General features: G+C 36.6%; 1 protein-coding gene across 1 annotated transcript in view; it reads left to right on the top strand.

Annotated features, from left to right (window-relative positions):
* nek7 (NIMA-related kinase 7) overlaps positions 1-15,962 on the top strand; it is a 79,774-nt gene extending 63,812 nt beyond the window's left edge. The window contains exons 9-10 of the mRNA XM_067396285.1: positions 7,351-7,464; positions 10,814-15,962. Coding sequence (XP_067252386.1) covers positions 7,351-7,464; positions 10,814-10,924 — 225 coding nt within the window. The 3' untranslated portion in view covers positions 10,925-15,962. The remainder of the gene's footprint in view (positions 1-7,350; positions 7,465-10,813) is intronic.
* Positions 15,963-16,637: the final 675 nt, after the last annotated feature.

Below are 16,637 nucleotides of genomic sequence, written 5' to 3'. Positions count from 1 at the left end.
CATCACAGTGAGATCTAGTGGGAAGCATTCAAATTCAGGGCAGAATTCTCTGCTTTAAAACAGAGATATCAGATCAAATACCGCTGACTTGGAGACCAGGAGGAATATTGTGCCATGAACGAACAAGTTAAGGTTTTCCATTCCACAGATCACCATGGATTTAATGTAGCCTAGTAATGTTTACTGAAACCATGGTATTGTGGCAGAAATAGTAGAATGCTTTTACATTATTCATTTCAGGGTTCATGCAAAGTTTTGATAGTGAAATTCGAGCACTTTTCAAGTACTTTTTAAATTGCTTCACACTTTTTCCTGCACATTTAAAGCTCTAAATCTTATCAAATTTTAATGTTATTTTTAATTTGATGATTTGTTAAACTAAAAATTTAAAGATGAAGGAAAACTAACACTTCTAGGCAAACACTTTAAAAAATACATGGAGAAGCACTCCCTAATAAATGGAAAAGTAGGAAAAGTCACAAAGTCTCATGAAAAACAAAAACTTCTTCAAATTGTGACTGAATTACTCAGAAAGCAAGTAAAGTGCACTCTTTTTTTGTAATCACTAAAGCTGTCGGTCAGTTCAGTATGGTACAGTATGGTACATTTAATAAGAGTAGAATATTTACATTTTTCCCTATAAAAATTGTTGTAGGATGTAGGACTGTGCGCGACTTTCTAGTTCCCGTTGGATTTCGTCCTCTGCATATAAGCTTAATAAAGCCTGAACCTCATTGTCAGTCCATCGGTCATATTTTTTTAAACTCCATTGTTGATTCAAATAGCAAACAGCTCTTACTGCACGCACCACAACAGCCTTTGTGTTGAATGATGGTTGAAGTAAAATGCTGCAAAACTCCACCAATCAGCATGTTCAGCGTGCAAGTCCCACCCTCGAAAGTTCTGGAACTTTGAAAAAGTACTACCTAGCGATCAGGTACTTTTAGAGGGGGATTTTTTTTTTTTTTTTTACCCAGAACTTCATTTAGACCCTGGTTCCTGTGGTCGAAACACACAGAGTACCACCAAAGTTCCTAGTTCCTGGGGAAAGTTCCTGTGGTGGAAACGCGGCTTTAATGGCACCAGTGCCACTGCTCTCAAATGGTAGTCTGGAGCCCTGCCAATACGATAAAAAAACCTTTAATATCGACCAATAACCAATATAGCACTGATACCTATGTACAATCCTCCATGCTATTAAAAAAAAAAAGTATATAGAAACCATTTACGCAATGACAGCAGACCTAAACATTGCTGTAATCACTTGTTGAAATAGTAGCAACTGTATTCGCAGTTGTTTATATTTTTGATTGCTTTTGCTTTGTCAGCTTGATTTGATGTGCCATTGGGAATTTCGGATGTGTCAAAATATGTCAGAAATTCTGAATGTAAGTTCACTTTGCAGACTCAACGCTACAACAGTGGGTGCTGTGTTGCCGCAAAAGGTCTTCTACTACCAGTTTGGTGTTTTTGTCTCTACTCTTTTTCTAAAAAAAACAAAAAAAATATTAGATATTTGAGCTTAACTCTGTAGTGTATTGAGTTCCACTAAATAAAGGAAGTATCGTAGCAAGCCAGAACGGTCAGGTTGTATTAAGGTAGGAATTAGAATAGAGTCTGTTTTTGTCTTCCTGTCTGGGTGGCCATATGTGGTTATGTCTTTCTTAGTTGTTTTTGGTTCCGATATTGTGAGCATCTATCTATCTGTGTGTGTGTGTGTGTGTGTGTGTGTGTGTGTGTGTGTGTGTGTGTGTGTGTGTGTGTGTGTGTGTGTGTGTGTGTGTGTGTGTGTGTGTGTGTGTGTGTGTGTGTGTGTGTGTGTGTGTGTGTGTGTGTGTGTTTTTCTGAGCATGTGTGGCTCATTTTTTTTTGTGTCGGGTGTATTTGTGTCTGCGCAACCACCATGTTGGTGGTTGAGATTCTGTTTAAGTATGTTCCTCTGAGCTTTGGTGTCTGTGTGTGTGTTTTTTTCCCCCCTCTTTTGTGTGTGCATGTGAGTGTGTAAACGTGTGTGTCTTTCGCCACCGTGCACCGGTAGCCGAAGCCCCGCAGACAGACAGCAGGCCAGCGTGGTGCGGGGTGGACTCCTCTGGAATACCAATGAGGGGAGCTGCTGGGCTCCGGGGGTCAGGGAGCAAGTCAATCATCTTGCCCATCGCCTGGGCGCCCCGAATCAAATTAGCCTGAAAAATTCAGGGGCCGGGAGCACGGGGCGAGCAGCTGTCAGGGCCAAGAGCGCCCAGGCACTAATGAACCAGATGAATAGTGCAAAAACTCCAAAATAAAAACAGGACAGTTGACATTTTTCATCTGTCAGAAGCAGAAGATGCATGAAAATATGGTGGTCCTTGTTTAACCCTTTGCTGGCTACAGCTGCTACTTGCCCCTGACCCCCCTCTGTGGCCACACTCCCACAGGTACGCATACCGCATGTAAACAGTCACATCCGCGACTGCATTTTCATTGCACTAAATGCTGTTTTACGGTACTGCACGTCGCAATTATCTTGAGGAACTCTTCGCAAGAGTGGCAGCACATTGGAATGACAGATGTTGCTATGAAATGACACTATAGGTATATCATCTTGAGTCTGTATGAGGAAAAAAAAAACACCTACCCTTTTGTTGAAGAATTTTTTTCACTGGAAAAACAAATTCAGTCTGGTCAAAACACACTTATTCACTGTGCCTATTACTGTCACACCTACTTACACACATTTTCATCCTCATAACTGATGGAGGAACAAGAAGGACATGAAGTTCAATATTTTCTACAAAAATTGAGTTTTGGATCCATTATTTTCATCCTACCTACCTGTAAAAAGCATGTCTAAGTTTACCTGACTACTTTATTCATTTTTAATTGAATTTTAATGGCGTTTGATGATGCAAGTGCTACTTTTACTGCTGGATTCGTTCTGCACTGATTGTTCTACAGACAGTGAAGCAAATGATTTGCCTTTTGAATGTTAAACATTTATTTATGAGAAGAAAATGTTTAATGAAATATACATATTTGTATATACTAGTGTTAATTTTGTCAACTATTTTTTTTATTTAGTCTTTACTTAGTCCTGTCTCATGTACTTGTTAGTTTTGATCATAATTAGTCAACCTTGTGCTGTTTTTGTTTGGTCAAGTTTTAGTCGATAGTGGCCGGTTTCACAGACAGGGCTTAGATTAAGCCAGGATTAGGCCATAGTTTAATTAGGACATTTAAGTAGCTTTTATAAACATGCCTTAAAATATTAAATAAAATAATATTTTTTTTCTAAGATATGTCAGTGCAAGTTGCTTTCAGTAAAACAGCTTAAACATGCATTTTAGTCTGGGACTAAAGGCTAGGCTAAGCCTTGTCTGTGAAACTGGACATTAATGTGTGGGCATTTTAGTCTAGTTTTAGTCAATTATAATCTTAGTCACAATTTCGTCATGCTGCATAATGCTTAAATTGATAATAATGATTATTTTGTTCAAAGTTATAATGATTGTGTCATTTAAAAGTTATATTTTTAATTGGGTCGTACACCGGTCGAGAAGATCAGAGCCGCGCCGCATCTCGGGACAACTCACAGGTATAGCACACTGGATGCGCACATTATATATGCGCAAGCTCAATTTTCAATCGACTCCTGATAGAAGAGCTGCACGATGGGTGAGTTTTAAGTCGACAGGGAAACGTTACATATGCCTATGCTTTATTTTTTCGCACTGAGGTTAGTGTACATGGAAAAATGAAAGAAAAGGCTACATTTATTAATATTTTTAGACTTTATTCAAGCTGTTAAACATGAAGATTGTAAAACTAATGTATCTTGCAGCACAGCGTGAAGTCAGTATGTACATTAATGATGATTTGAAAGAAATATAATATAAATTTAGTGTAAAATAATGTAAATGGCGCTCTGTGGCGTGGCAGGATTTTGAACAACTTTCTGAGTCATAGCTGGGTGCTAGTAAATCAAGAAGCTTTGGTGTCGTCTCGTTTTTGTTGTGGAAAAAGAGGTTGTCAACGAACATTTTACATCATAGATTACGTTAATGGTAATATATAACACACAATGTGTCCATTTATAAATAAATATTATAAATAACTTGTACACAAGAATCTTAATTAATTTAATCTTAATTAAAAGCTACTTTGAATGGCTTTGGAGCCGTTTTGATGGAAGGCAGTGACTAAATATAAAACTTTCAGATGACACACAACTCACATTTTTGTTTGCTGTTCATCACTTTCTGCTTTAGCAAAGTTGTGCATCTATTTGTTTTTTTTTTTGTTTGCTTTTAAAAAGCTTCATTGTTGTACTTAATTTTTTTGTATCATTATGCTTTCTTGCAACGGGACATCCATTTTTCTCCATGTTGTTTGAGTTACTGGAACCCCACAAGGGAAAAAACGCAACACCTCACAGGCTAACCAAACTTGCTCTTGAATAAATGTGAATCCTAAAAATGTAAGAGTCACTTTGGTTATAATATTCAGTGGCCACGCTTGTTTTTATGTCACTTAAATGAGATTTTTTGCTGCTTTGTGAATGCAGGCATTGAGACTTGGGTGTGGTTTCTTTGGACTTACTCGCACACAACACCTGAGCATTTTCTTGGTGACTTTTGCTCTGACACATTTAGTCCATACATGAAGTACTGGGAATGGTACATGTTACAACATCCCAGTCCTCCCAGTTCCTGCACTGCCGGTGATTAGAGAGGGACTCCCTCTTCCTCCGTTTTGTGTGGAGCAGTGATGAAACTGGCTCTGCTCCATGAGTTCTGCCACTCCGCGTTCCTCTCCTCCGCTCCTCCTCTGACAGCCCAAACCGTCGTTTCGACTCGCTCGATCACACCCCCCAACACCCCATCCCCGTTAACTCGCTTGCCATTTTCTCTCTGTCCTTCTATGTCAATTTAATTGAGTTCTCGTCCAGTGTGCTTTTTCGGTGTAGTGGTTTTGTGCGAGTACTGTGTGGCTTGCATGCTTGGCATCTGGAAAGCTTTTTTCAGTGGATTTGCTTGGGGCTGTTTTTGCCAGTCTGCTTTTGCGGTATCATAATCTCATAACGTCATCAAAGCATCACCTTCCTGGCTGAGCGGGATTGCACAGCTCCAGGCTAACAGGATGCACTACAACCATCTCCTCAGTATCACTATGATTTATGTCCCAAAACTGTGACGTCGACATTGTTTTTTTTTTTTATCTTCTGCATTGATGTCACAAAACATCTACTGAAATGCCATCGTCCTTTTTTTAAAAGCTTTGTTGTTGCATTTTATTTTTTGGTGTTGTTGTGCTTTCTTGGGACAGAACATCCATAATTTTCTTTGCTAAGTGTGTCAGGCCAGATACAGAAAGCTAATTGGCCATGAGTTGGCGAATGTGGGTTTAGAAGTGTCAAGTAAATGGATGCGTTGAGATTTATTCAGCCCCAATGCACTTACAGTTCCTGCACATTTTTAATAGTGTTTCTTTTCAAGATGCTTGTCACCTGTGGCGTGATTGTTTTTATCCTGTAATAGACTTCAGTTTAACTGTTATCACACAGTTCTACTTAAAGGGACTTTTCACACAAAAATTAAAAATTGGTCATCATTTACAGACCCTGATGTTATTGAAAAATGGAACACAAAAGATTATTATTTTTTTTTTGGTCCATACAATAAAAGTCAGTGGGGTCCATTGGAGTTATTTCTATTATATGGACAAAAAGCTAGTTATGCACCCAAATTTTGACAATTGAGGGTACTTTTACACAACGATGTACTAAAAATGAAGTTTTTCCCTATGCGTTTTTTGTGTACAGGTGACAATATTATCAATACAATCGCCATTCACACGGATCCACAAAACTGATTATAAAGGCTGTATTATGCTGCCAGGCCAGTAGTTGGCGATCTCACTTTGTAAAGAAACACTATGCGCCTACAGACTGAACATGTAATATGCATGCGCATCATGTCACCGTTTTCACAAATTCATGTTTTTGTAGTTTACTTTTTGTTTAATTTTCATTTTCAAACCCATTTGTGTTTTCAGGCCATCAAATTGCCTTGTCATGTAATTGAAAGGCTAAAATGCATAAAGTTTTCTGTTTTTAGTTAAAAACTGCAACTAGTAAACATGTCAGCATTTTATCGTGACCAAAGATGATGCTAGAATAGCAACATGTAACATTGTTTGGCTGAAATATTGAGAGTTGACTCATAGCCTGAGAACTTTTACTATGACTGGTTTAATTTATAACCTGAGAACGCAACGCTCTGAACGGCATTAAAGAGTTCAATTAGCTTGTTACCCAAAATATCTTTGTTTGTGTTCAACAGAACAAAGTAATATTAAGAACAAAATAATGTTTTAGAATGACACGAGTAAACGGTTTATTTGGTGAACTATCAATTTAATAAGTCAGAAATAAAACTTTGTAAAAATGTATAACTTTGTGAAATTGCAAGTTAAATGAGCCTACAGTTAAAGTCTTCAGTTAACTATAATATTCTGAGTGTGCTCATAACAATAAAGTTTCAAAAGGAGGTTTTTGCAGTGATGCCATAGAAGAACCATTTTTGTTTCCTTAAAGAACCTTTCTGTGGACAGTTCTTGAAAGAACCATGTTTCTAATGATCTAAAGAACCTTTTCTGCAATTAAAAGTTCCACACTCTTATAAATAAAGGTTTGCAGTGGTGCCATAGAAGAACTATATTGGATTTCTCAAAATGAACAGTTCCTGAAAGTTTTTTTTTTTTTTTTTTTAGTGTGAAGAATGTTTTAATAATCGTGTAAACTTTTTCCACAATAAAAAAAACTTTTTGCAGTGGAAAGTTTCTATGGATGTTAAAGGTTCTTCATGGAAGCATCAATGTCAATAAAGCAAAAGAAGGTTTATTGTGCTTAATATCGTTAATGCAACGCACAGCATCTTGAGGTTGACATGATGCATGCTCTATAGACTTGACTCTTAGCTTTTTGACGTCTCAAACAAACAGATGGCAGTTGTCTGCTACCATCTGTGACGTGGGACACCGTAGTCTCTTCCACAGACAGACCATGCTTGATGAAGATTTAGTGTGCATTGCAGGCTTGTGTATGAGAGATATGTGTACTTGCATTGGAGTAAACGAATTCTGTCTTTTGAGAGAACAATCATGTAAATGACAGTAAAATATAAGTAAATGTTTGTTTTTATTCATAGGAATGCATTTTCACTACTCATACCTTTTTTTAGATTGCAACCTTAATAAATCTGATAACTTGCCATATTGCTATTTATTTATTTATTTATTTTTAATAAAGCTAGCTAGTTAGAACCATACGTCTTTCTCTCTGAAAGTCACATTTCTTTTCTTCTCACATAGATGGCTGCCTTGCAGAGTCCATTCTACGGGGACAAAATGAACCTGTACTCGCTGTGTAAAAAGATTGAGCAGTGTGACTACCCCCCATTACCGTCTGACCATTACTCTGAAGAGGTATGTTTCAAGCTCAAAACATTTTTACACTCATCACCTGTATTTTATTCTTGTAATGGTACACTCTAAAAATGCTGGGTTGTTTCAACTCATGTTTGGGTCAAATATGGACAAACCCAACCATTGGTTGAAATTTTTAAACTCAATGGTTTAAGCGGTTTGACCCAAACATTGAAACAACCCACCATTTTTTATTTATTTTTTATTTTTTTAAGAGAGTATGTTCACATTTACTGTTACTCAGCAATTTTTTGTGGGCGAAATCCAGTCATTTTAATAGGTATACATGCATTTGGGAATTTTGTATGGGGGTGAAAGATTTCCACATGCAGATTTCGTAACTGGTTTGAATTGAAGCAGATTCTCTGCATTGACCAAGTTGCTTGGACGGAAAGTGACTTCTTTGCGAGCTGTGCCTCATGCATCACTACAACATTGACAATAGGCAATGACCATTTTGTCCTGTGAAATTTAGCTGAAATGTGCTAATCTGGCTGCATTGTTGTGCCTACTCTCAGAGCTTAGAAAAGTTTGTTTTTGTCCCTACATTGGAAGCCAATGGGGTCCAAAAAAACACCTCATTGTATGTACAAAAACCCTGCGAGATTTTTCAAAAGTCAAACAGGTTTGGAACAACATGAGGGTGAGTAAATGATGACCAAATGATCAGAACGATCTCTTTTATTTAGCAGCGTCACAGCTTGTAGTTAGTTACTCCTCATGCTTGTGAACAGCATGTTCAATATTGGTCCATCAAACTGACCATAACCAAACCAGCATGTGCATTTCCAGCATGGAAAGCACTGCCAGTCTTTCCTCGTAACGTGCTGGCACTCTCTGATGTCAACCATTGGAGTACCCTCAAAATCCTCCGATAGATCCGGCACGTCCGACCAAAGCTGCCATTATTATTATTTACAAGCCTGGCACGACTCATCCTCCATTCAGCACTTCCTTCAGCTTTCCAGTGCTGCAGGAAGGCCTGCCTCCCTCCCTGTCTACATGTAAACAATGCTCCTGAAGGCGAAAGGCAAAAAAGTGTCAGCCGCTCATCTTTGGTGTGTCATTTACCGTCTCCTTGTATCTCACCTGACAGACAGCCCCCCTTAAAACGGGGGGGAAAAAAACTGCGACCATCGAACCCCCCGCGTTTCTCTCGTGCAGAAGCATGAATATTTTACATATCTGCATCCTTACTCGCCCCCACTGCCGCCGCCCCCTATTTTTTCTCCACTAATTCTCAGACTGTCTGCATTTGCATTTCACATGCCGGGCTGATTAGGAGACGCCGCGCCATGCAACAGCAGCCAGGCCCCGGCAAGAGAGGCGGTTGCCATGGCGATCCGACACAGGGGCATCTTCTTTCCTTCCGCTTTTTTTCTCCCCCCCCCACTTTTAATGATGCTGCTGCTGCTTGCTTGGGCTCAGTTTATTTCTCAGTGCAGCATCACAACTCTCTTTCCCCATCCCTGACTTGCAGGGATTGTATGTTTGTGTACTTTTTTGTGTAGAATGTTTGTAGCAGAGAATTAACAAACATTTGCGGGGCCAGAGGGCTTCTTGCTGGAAGTTACATTGCTTGGAGCCTTTCCCTCGGCTCTCCTGTTCTCTGAGCTCTGTTCTCTGAAACACTTGCAATTTTTGTCAATCATCAATTGTTTGTCTTAAACCAATGACTGATACAGGGCTCCAGACTCCAACTAAAACTATTGCGAATGTGATGACAAATATATATTTTTTGTTTCGTATTTATTATTACTATTAATATTATAATTTGTTTATTTAAAAACACAAAATAAAAAAATTGTCTGCATTAGTGACAGTGGAAAAAGAAGTTTTGAAAAAAATTATAGGGCTGTCGATTTAATGTGTTTAATTAATTGGTTATGGAAAAAAATGTGCTAGTTTTGAACGCACCCGCCCCACCCCAGACCTGCATAGGGTCTGTGATCTGACATTTCATACAGTTGACATTTCATAAAGAGAGCCATTAACTTCATTACTGAATGAATCAGTTGTTTGAGCGAATAAATGAATGACTCAATGACTTCATTTACACATTTACCACCACCTACTGGCAGTTTTAGTTTCTTATTTAGAGTATTATTTCATTAAAAAAATAATAATTTTTAAATTAATAAAAAAACATTAAAGGTATAGTTCAATGAAAAGTTTAATTAAAACTCTGTCATCGTTTACTCGCCCTCATGGGCGTTGCAGCCTAAAAGTTTGTATAATAAATTCTATGTTGAATTGAATATAATATTTCTTTCTAAAGCTACTTTTTATAATGTGTATTTGATGCTTTTCTCATTTAACACAATAATGTCTTTAAATTATCTTTTGGGAGTCATTTCTCAGCCCAATTTGATGTGAGATTAATTTGCGATTTAATTATTCGCCTCATCGTGTTATATATATATATATATATATATATATATATATATATATATATATATATATATATATATATATATATATATATATATATATATATATATATATATATATATATATATATATATATATATATATATATATATATATATATATATATATATATTTTTTTTTTTTTTTTTTTTTTTTTTTTTTTGTCTATGGATGGATCATTATTACAATGATTATTATTTTTCTTGCATATCATATTTTTGGCATACATTATTGGTATTAAGATATATCATAGCCATATTCCAGGATGACAATGTCAAGGTTCATCAGGCTCAAACTGTGAAAGAATTGTTGGGAAGGAGCATGAAGAATCATTTTCACACATGAATTGGCACTGACCTTAACCTCTGTGTAAGTTTTTGTAAGTTTTTTCTCGATGAAAATAAATGGTGTGATGTTATTTCCATCAAGGGGTGCATCAATTTTTGGTCAAGATTATTGACAATGCAAGAGGTGAGCACTCTGTAAAGTGTCCTCCAGCACATCCCAAACACTTTCAATGAAATTAAGGTCTGGACTCCAAATCATGCCAAATCATGTGTGAAAATGATTCTTAATTCTCTCTGAACCATTCTCTGAATCTTGACATTGTCATCCTGGAATGTGGCCGTGATGTGTCTTCCTACATTAAGAAATGAAAAGCTTCACACTCCATCTTTAAGGGACCGTTGCCAAACATATAACATGCTAGAAACATAATAATAACTGTAATAATGATCCATTCATAGATTCTTAAGTATTTGCCATTTAAAATCCAAACAGCAACTTTTTTTTTTGGCTGGGCAGTGTACATACACTCTACCATTCAAAAGTTCAGGCTCTTGCTGGAGTTTATCTGGAGCTTTATATTATGGATCTGTATTATGAATTAACATATTTTTATCTTTTTTTTTTCCACAAGCTGAGAAAACTGGTAGATATGTGCATCAACCCTGACCCAGAGAAAAGACCTGACATCACCTACGTATACAGCATCGCCAAGCACATGCAAGCCTTGACGATCGCAAACTGAGTTTGCTACCCGATTCCTCTTGCTTCTACTCTGAAGACCTTCATCTGGCCCACCAATGACATTTAAGCTTGTTTTACTCCATCATAATGCAACCTGTCATCTTTCAGTACAAAACATAAGGCTCAAAGCAAGGCCTTTGGTTTACTAGAACTACATAAAAAAATGACCTTGACCTTTCGATATAGCACTCCAAAGAAGAAAATGGGAAATTAAGCAGTGTTGTAAACTGGTTTGACTTGATTTTTGCTCTTTTCGATGGTGGCCCAGTGCGATGATTGCGTATATACCTCCATTTTATTTTATTTTTTTTTTCTGTCACCACATTAGCAAATGCAAAATCTGATATGTTTTTCACAATCCTGTAACAACCCTTCCAAGAACTTTTTTTTATGAGAAAAACATCTCTATAAAAAGAAAATGAAAATTCCCCTTAGAAAGCAACTTTCTTGCTTTAAAACATTTCGGAGGTTTGTCGTTCTATTAAAAGAGCATGATATCATAGTGGTATTTGTCACAGTTTTTATGGGCTAAATAACTAGTCCATATCTAAACTTCAGCAGTTTGTACTTGCATCTTGCTGTGATGCCAGAAAAACATGCACTCAAGTATTTTTCATTTCCTCACCATCCTTTCTGCACCTAAACATGTTTATATTCAAACATTTTGCGGTTTAAAATGCATTAAATAAATCCTTGATCATGACAATACATTTGCTTTATCAAATAAAGCATTCAGAATGAAGTCCATTTTAAAAAGCAAATTCTTCCCAGTATCCGCACCTTTACGGCTGATACTTGAACTTTAATAAATGATTAATGCGACGGCCTCACTTGCAATGCAGTAACTTATAAATATTCGCACATTCTCTACGCCTTCATAGTGCCTCGTTCTGAAAGCGCAAAGCGCGTGCCTTTCTTCGTGTAAACCAATATTTTTATTTTTTTTTTAAGAGATTGGCAACAATTACATCATTCAGTTGGTTTACATGCAACACAAACGGTGTGTATAATAGCATCCTGAAAAAGGTACGTTTACAAATGACTTTTTTACAGTGCAACACGTGAGTCCGTTTGGCCTTGTACAATTCTGCTATGTTCACGAAAACTTTTGACCTCTTCCAGACTGTAATCTATGTGCTCCTGTGCTGCTTTCCAGAATGTGGCTTGTGATCTTTGGCAGACTCTGTCTAATATGAGTTGCACAAGCGTATGAAGTTATACTATACAGACAGCAGCTATTATGCAGCACCTTTTGCAGACAGTATGATTTGCTGTGATCGTACCAAGTATAAAATGGTATGTTTTTTGTAACTTTAGTCGAGAGGATTTTTAGTGTTTACCTTTTTCTTTTTTTAATGTATTTTGCAATAATCACCTTTTTCTTTCGCCTTATGTTAACACGATAACAGATTATGCTTGTTGCCTTATAGATGATAGTATGTATTTATCTCAACAAGCCTTCTCCAGCGAGATCTGGATCCTTTACCGCGGTAAAGCACACATGAATCGGACGCTCACGGTCTGCCAGACTGTACTCTCTCTACTTTCACCCAAATCCTTTGGGAGGGGGAAGGAAAGGCAACTTTTTATTTATTTGTCTTTTTTTGACGGTTTATTTGAACATGTTTAACATTCAAGATGCACATTAATTCTTTATATGCTAATTGAAATGGAAAAAATAAATAAAATGAAATGACTTAAACCATTTGCTCTGGTGTTTTTGCTTATTTATTAAAGTTTGATGGCCGTTTAGCATTCGCAAAATTAGCATAACATTGAAACTTTTTAACTATAAAACTCTATTTGTGAGTCTTTTTAATTGCACATGCCAATCAATCCCCCAAAGTGTCGCCCACTCGTATTTGCTTGTTTATTTGTATTCTTTTAACGACTGTCTCCACTTAGCCCCGAGCTTTATTAGCTGGCAGCGTGTCGCGCTCGTGCCCCAGGGTCCACGTCCGGCTTATTCCCTCCAGGAAAGACATCGACAAGGGGACTATTTTCTCTCATTCTAATGAATTCCTCAAGGAGAGCGGTTCAATTTCATCACTGGAAATTGCTCCCTTGAAACTGCCACAACAATGAAAACAAACTTAAGTAAACATCACAATTGATATCTGGCTTGTCGTTTCCAACCTCTTGTAAGCTGCTATCTTTACCCAGACTGGTCCAGTGTCGGTTAGTTATGAAAAAAAGGCTTCTTTTTTTTATTTGTTGTCTGTGCACTTAGTGTACATTTTGATATTAGAAAACAGATGCAGGTATCCATCTAGTGGTGATACATTCTAACTGCATTACATTGACTGACACAAACCTGAGTGGAACCTTCTTTCTGTTATACAGTTCACATATGTTAAATGAAAGGCACTGCTTTACTGTTTTTATCTCAATATGAGCAGTGGAATTACAGAGCAAATAAGCTATTTTTTATTTTAATTCAGTCATTAGAAACCTGAAAAATATCTGGAAAATATCAGATAATTATAATATCAGTATTTTCTAGCCATAGAAGTGTAATGGGAATTAAAATAACAAAAAAAAGTGAGCCATTTTTTAATTTTCAGTAATGATTATACACTACCGTACAAAAGTTTGGGCTCCAATTTTTTAAAAGGAAATTAAGTTTTATTAATCAAGGATGCATTAAAATTGATTAAAAGTAAGAGTAAAGACATTTCTTTTCCACACTGATAATATTAATAAATGTTTCTTGAGCAGCAAATCACATTAGAATGATTTCTGAAGGATCATGTGACACTGAAGACTGGAGTTATGATGCTGAAAATTCAGTTTTGATCACAGGAATAAATTACGTTTTAAAATATATTCAATTAGAAAACAGGTATTTTTAAATTGTAATAATATTTTACAATATTACTGTTTTTACTGTATTTTTGATCAAATAAATGCACATTTTTGAGCATAAGAGAGACTTTAAACATCTTACCGACCCCAAACTTTTAAACAGTACTGTAGTTACACTATTTAATATTTAATTATATTTAAACGGCTAAGTATTATTTGTTTTTTTTAGTTTGCCAATTTATGACTCAATCATTCTGTTGAGTCATTTTTTTTTTTCTCCATTGAATTTGTTGATTAGGTTCTTAAATCTATGTGAATAATTAATTAGCAAAGTGATTCAGAAGTAACTGGAAAGGCCTTAAAGTTCTGCTAATTTTGTGAAAGCATGATGTATTTCCTAACGCCCAACAATTGCATCAGTCAGTCTGAAGAAATTGAGATTTTTTTTGTTCGCAAAACATGTTCCAAAGCAGTGTAGACCTGTTATTGAACAGTATGCTAGTTGTTACCCACTGATCCGTTTTACACTTTGTCGGCAGACTGCACAGACACTGAGCGATGTCACTACAGAAGCCGAACTGACTCAGATGTTTTTACCTTTTGCACCAAGGCCAAATATATTCTCTTTCCTTAAGATCCAGGTGCTTGGTTCAGCTCTCTATATCTGTCTGTTGCCAGAGGGACCAGCACTTGTAACGTGTCCCTTCTGCATTGGCAGCAGATTCAGCTGCTGGCAGCATTTTCATAGATTTTTTTTTTTCTGTATTTCGGCAAGAGAAACGTGCCGTTTCTCTTTAGGTCTGGTTCTTGAGGCGAGTTTCGCCTTGTTCCTGCCATTTGAAGTGGCCGGGAAGCTGACGCTTTATTGGCCGATTGTGTGGTCAGCAGAGAGTGTCAGCTTTTGAGCCAAACTTTGTCCAAGTTTGGAGCTGTGAGTGCAGCAGGGACAACAAATAAGTCATAGTCGGGGCAAAAAATCCCCCAAAAAATAAGTAGACAGAATCCGGGTTCTTCAATGTTCGTTTCCCCCAGTGGACACGTAAGGAGGAAAATAGCTAGCGCATCTCAGGATTTTTTTTCTTTATTGAAAGGATTTGTGCTTTGAAACATGAAATATCAATAGCATGCAGGTTTGAAATAGCTTGTGGCGCATGCTTGGCAACTATAAACCAATTAGTTTGTGAGGGGAAGAGAATTATCAAGGGATGATCTCCAAACATCCACCATTCAAACCGTTGCTTTTTTTTTATTATTTGAAAAGTTTTCTCCAAAATGCTATATCTGGCAATATCTTAGAACTGCGGTTTCTGAGGAAAAAAGAACAACAGCGAGTAAACTCTGCCTTATGTATTGTTAATGATTCTGTTTTTACTTTCCTTTTGTTCTTTATTGGGTCATTGTACAAAATGCGTTCCCTCATATACATGTGTGGTAAAATGACTTTAACAGTGAATATCTGATTCTGGCTTTTATTGTGTTGCTATAGACATTTTTCAACATGCATCAACATTTTTTTTTTTTTTTTTTTCTTCCCACCCCTTTGTTTTTAACTTTTTTAACCTTGCTATATTGGCAAATATGCATTTTTTATGTTAATAAAAGCTAACATTTTGTCTTTTTTTATTACATACAGTTTATTTTTTCCCTTTTATTCATTTTTTAAAAACTATGTCATAATGAAATCGTCATCCTTGAAAACTTAGTTACTGAAAGTATGTCATTTTAAATGATTCTGTTTTGTTTGTCAGTTGGGGATAATCTTAACCTATTAAATTGCGGTTGTCAAACAAAAATGTTTGTGCATTTCTTTATTCAGTTCAGTGCATTTGTTTTTACAATAAATATTGTTTTAAGCAGTTTTACACTGTTTAACTGTTGTTATAGGAAAATACATACATTTTCCATTAACAGCATAAAACTTGGGTACAAGATGTACACAAAAACATAAGTTTGATTTCAAAAGTATATAACCAGTATCTCTGACTGTATGTAACAGTAATGTAACAGATAAGCTCTCAGGAGATGATGATGCAAAGTGTTTTAACCATCCATCTTCACCATCAAAATTCACTCCCTGAAAATATCGAGATTTGGCGTCTGAAAAATATTGCAATACTATGCTGTATCGATCCCCCCCACCCTTAATGTCAACTGTTGCCAATTTTTATATAGTAAACAACTGATAATATAAAAATTTGTAGAAATACAAAGTGCATGGACCCCCACGGAATGCAGGCGGCTGAAGTATACTTTGGGCTTAAAGGATTAGTTCACTTTAAAATGAAAATAACCTCAAGCTTTACTCACCCTCAAGCCATCCTAGGTGTAGGATGTACTGTGAGTTTTGCACTTTTTTTTTTTTTTTTTTTTTTGTACGGAAGGCGGTCCAGCATAAGCTAGATATTTTACTTATAACTTGTTAAATACGGATATATTTCTTACATAGACGCATCACTTCGCTTCAGAAGGCCTTTATTAACCCCCCCGGAGCCGTGTGGAGTACGTTTATGATGGATGGATGCACTTTCTTGAACTTCATACTCGTCGATTCAGTTCACTGCCATTATAAATCTTTGATGCGTATTTATTAATATAACTCAGATTGTGTTCATCAGAAAGAAGAAAGTCATATACACCTAGGATGGCTTGAGGGTGAGTAAAGCTTGGGGGAATTTTCATTTTAAAGTGAACTAATCCTTTAAAACATCTTCTGGTATGAGAAGTAATGTAGAGCGGGTTTTGATTTCATCCTTTTTGATTTCAAAATTGGGTGTTACTAACTAAATGGATGCAGATCTTGATTGCCAGTTTGCAGTCAGTTATGGAGGATATTTAGTCCCACCCTCCGCCTAGAGACACGGCATGAAGAGAACAGACGTCGTTTGGAGGTTAACGTTTTTGATTAAAGA

Source organism: Chanodichthys erythropterus, chromosome 10 (genome assembly GCF_024489055.1).
Source record: "Chanodichthys erythropterus isolate Z2021 chromosome 10, ASM2448905v1, whole genome shotgun sequence".
NCBI lineage: Eukaryota > Metazoa > Chordata > Actinopteri > Cypriniformes > Xenocyprididae > Chanodichthys > Chanodichthys erythropterus.
This window is presented reverse-complemented; position numbering and strand designations above follow the sequence as displayed.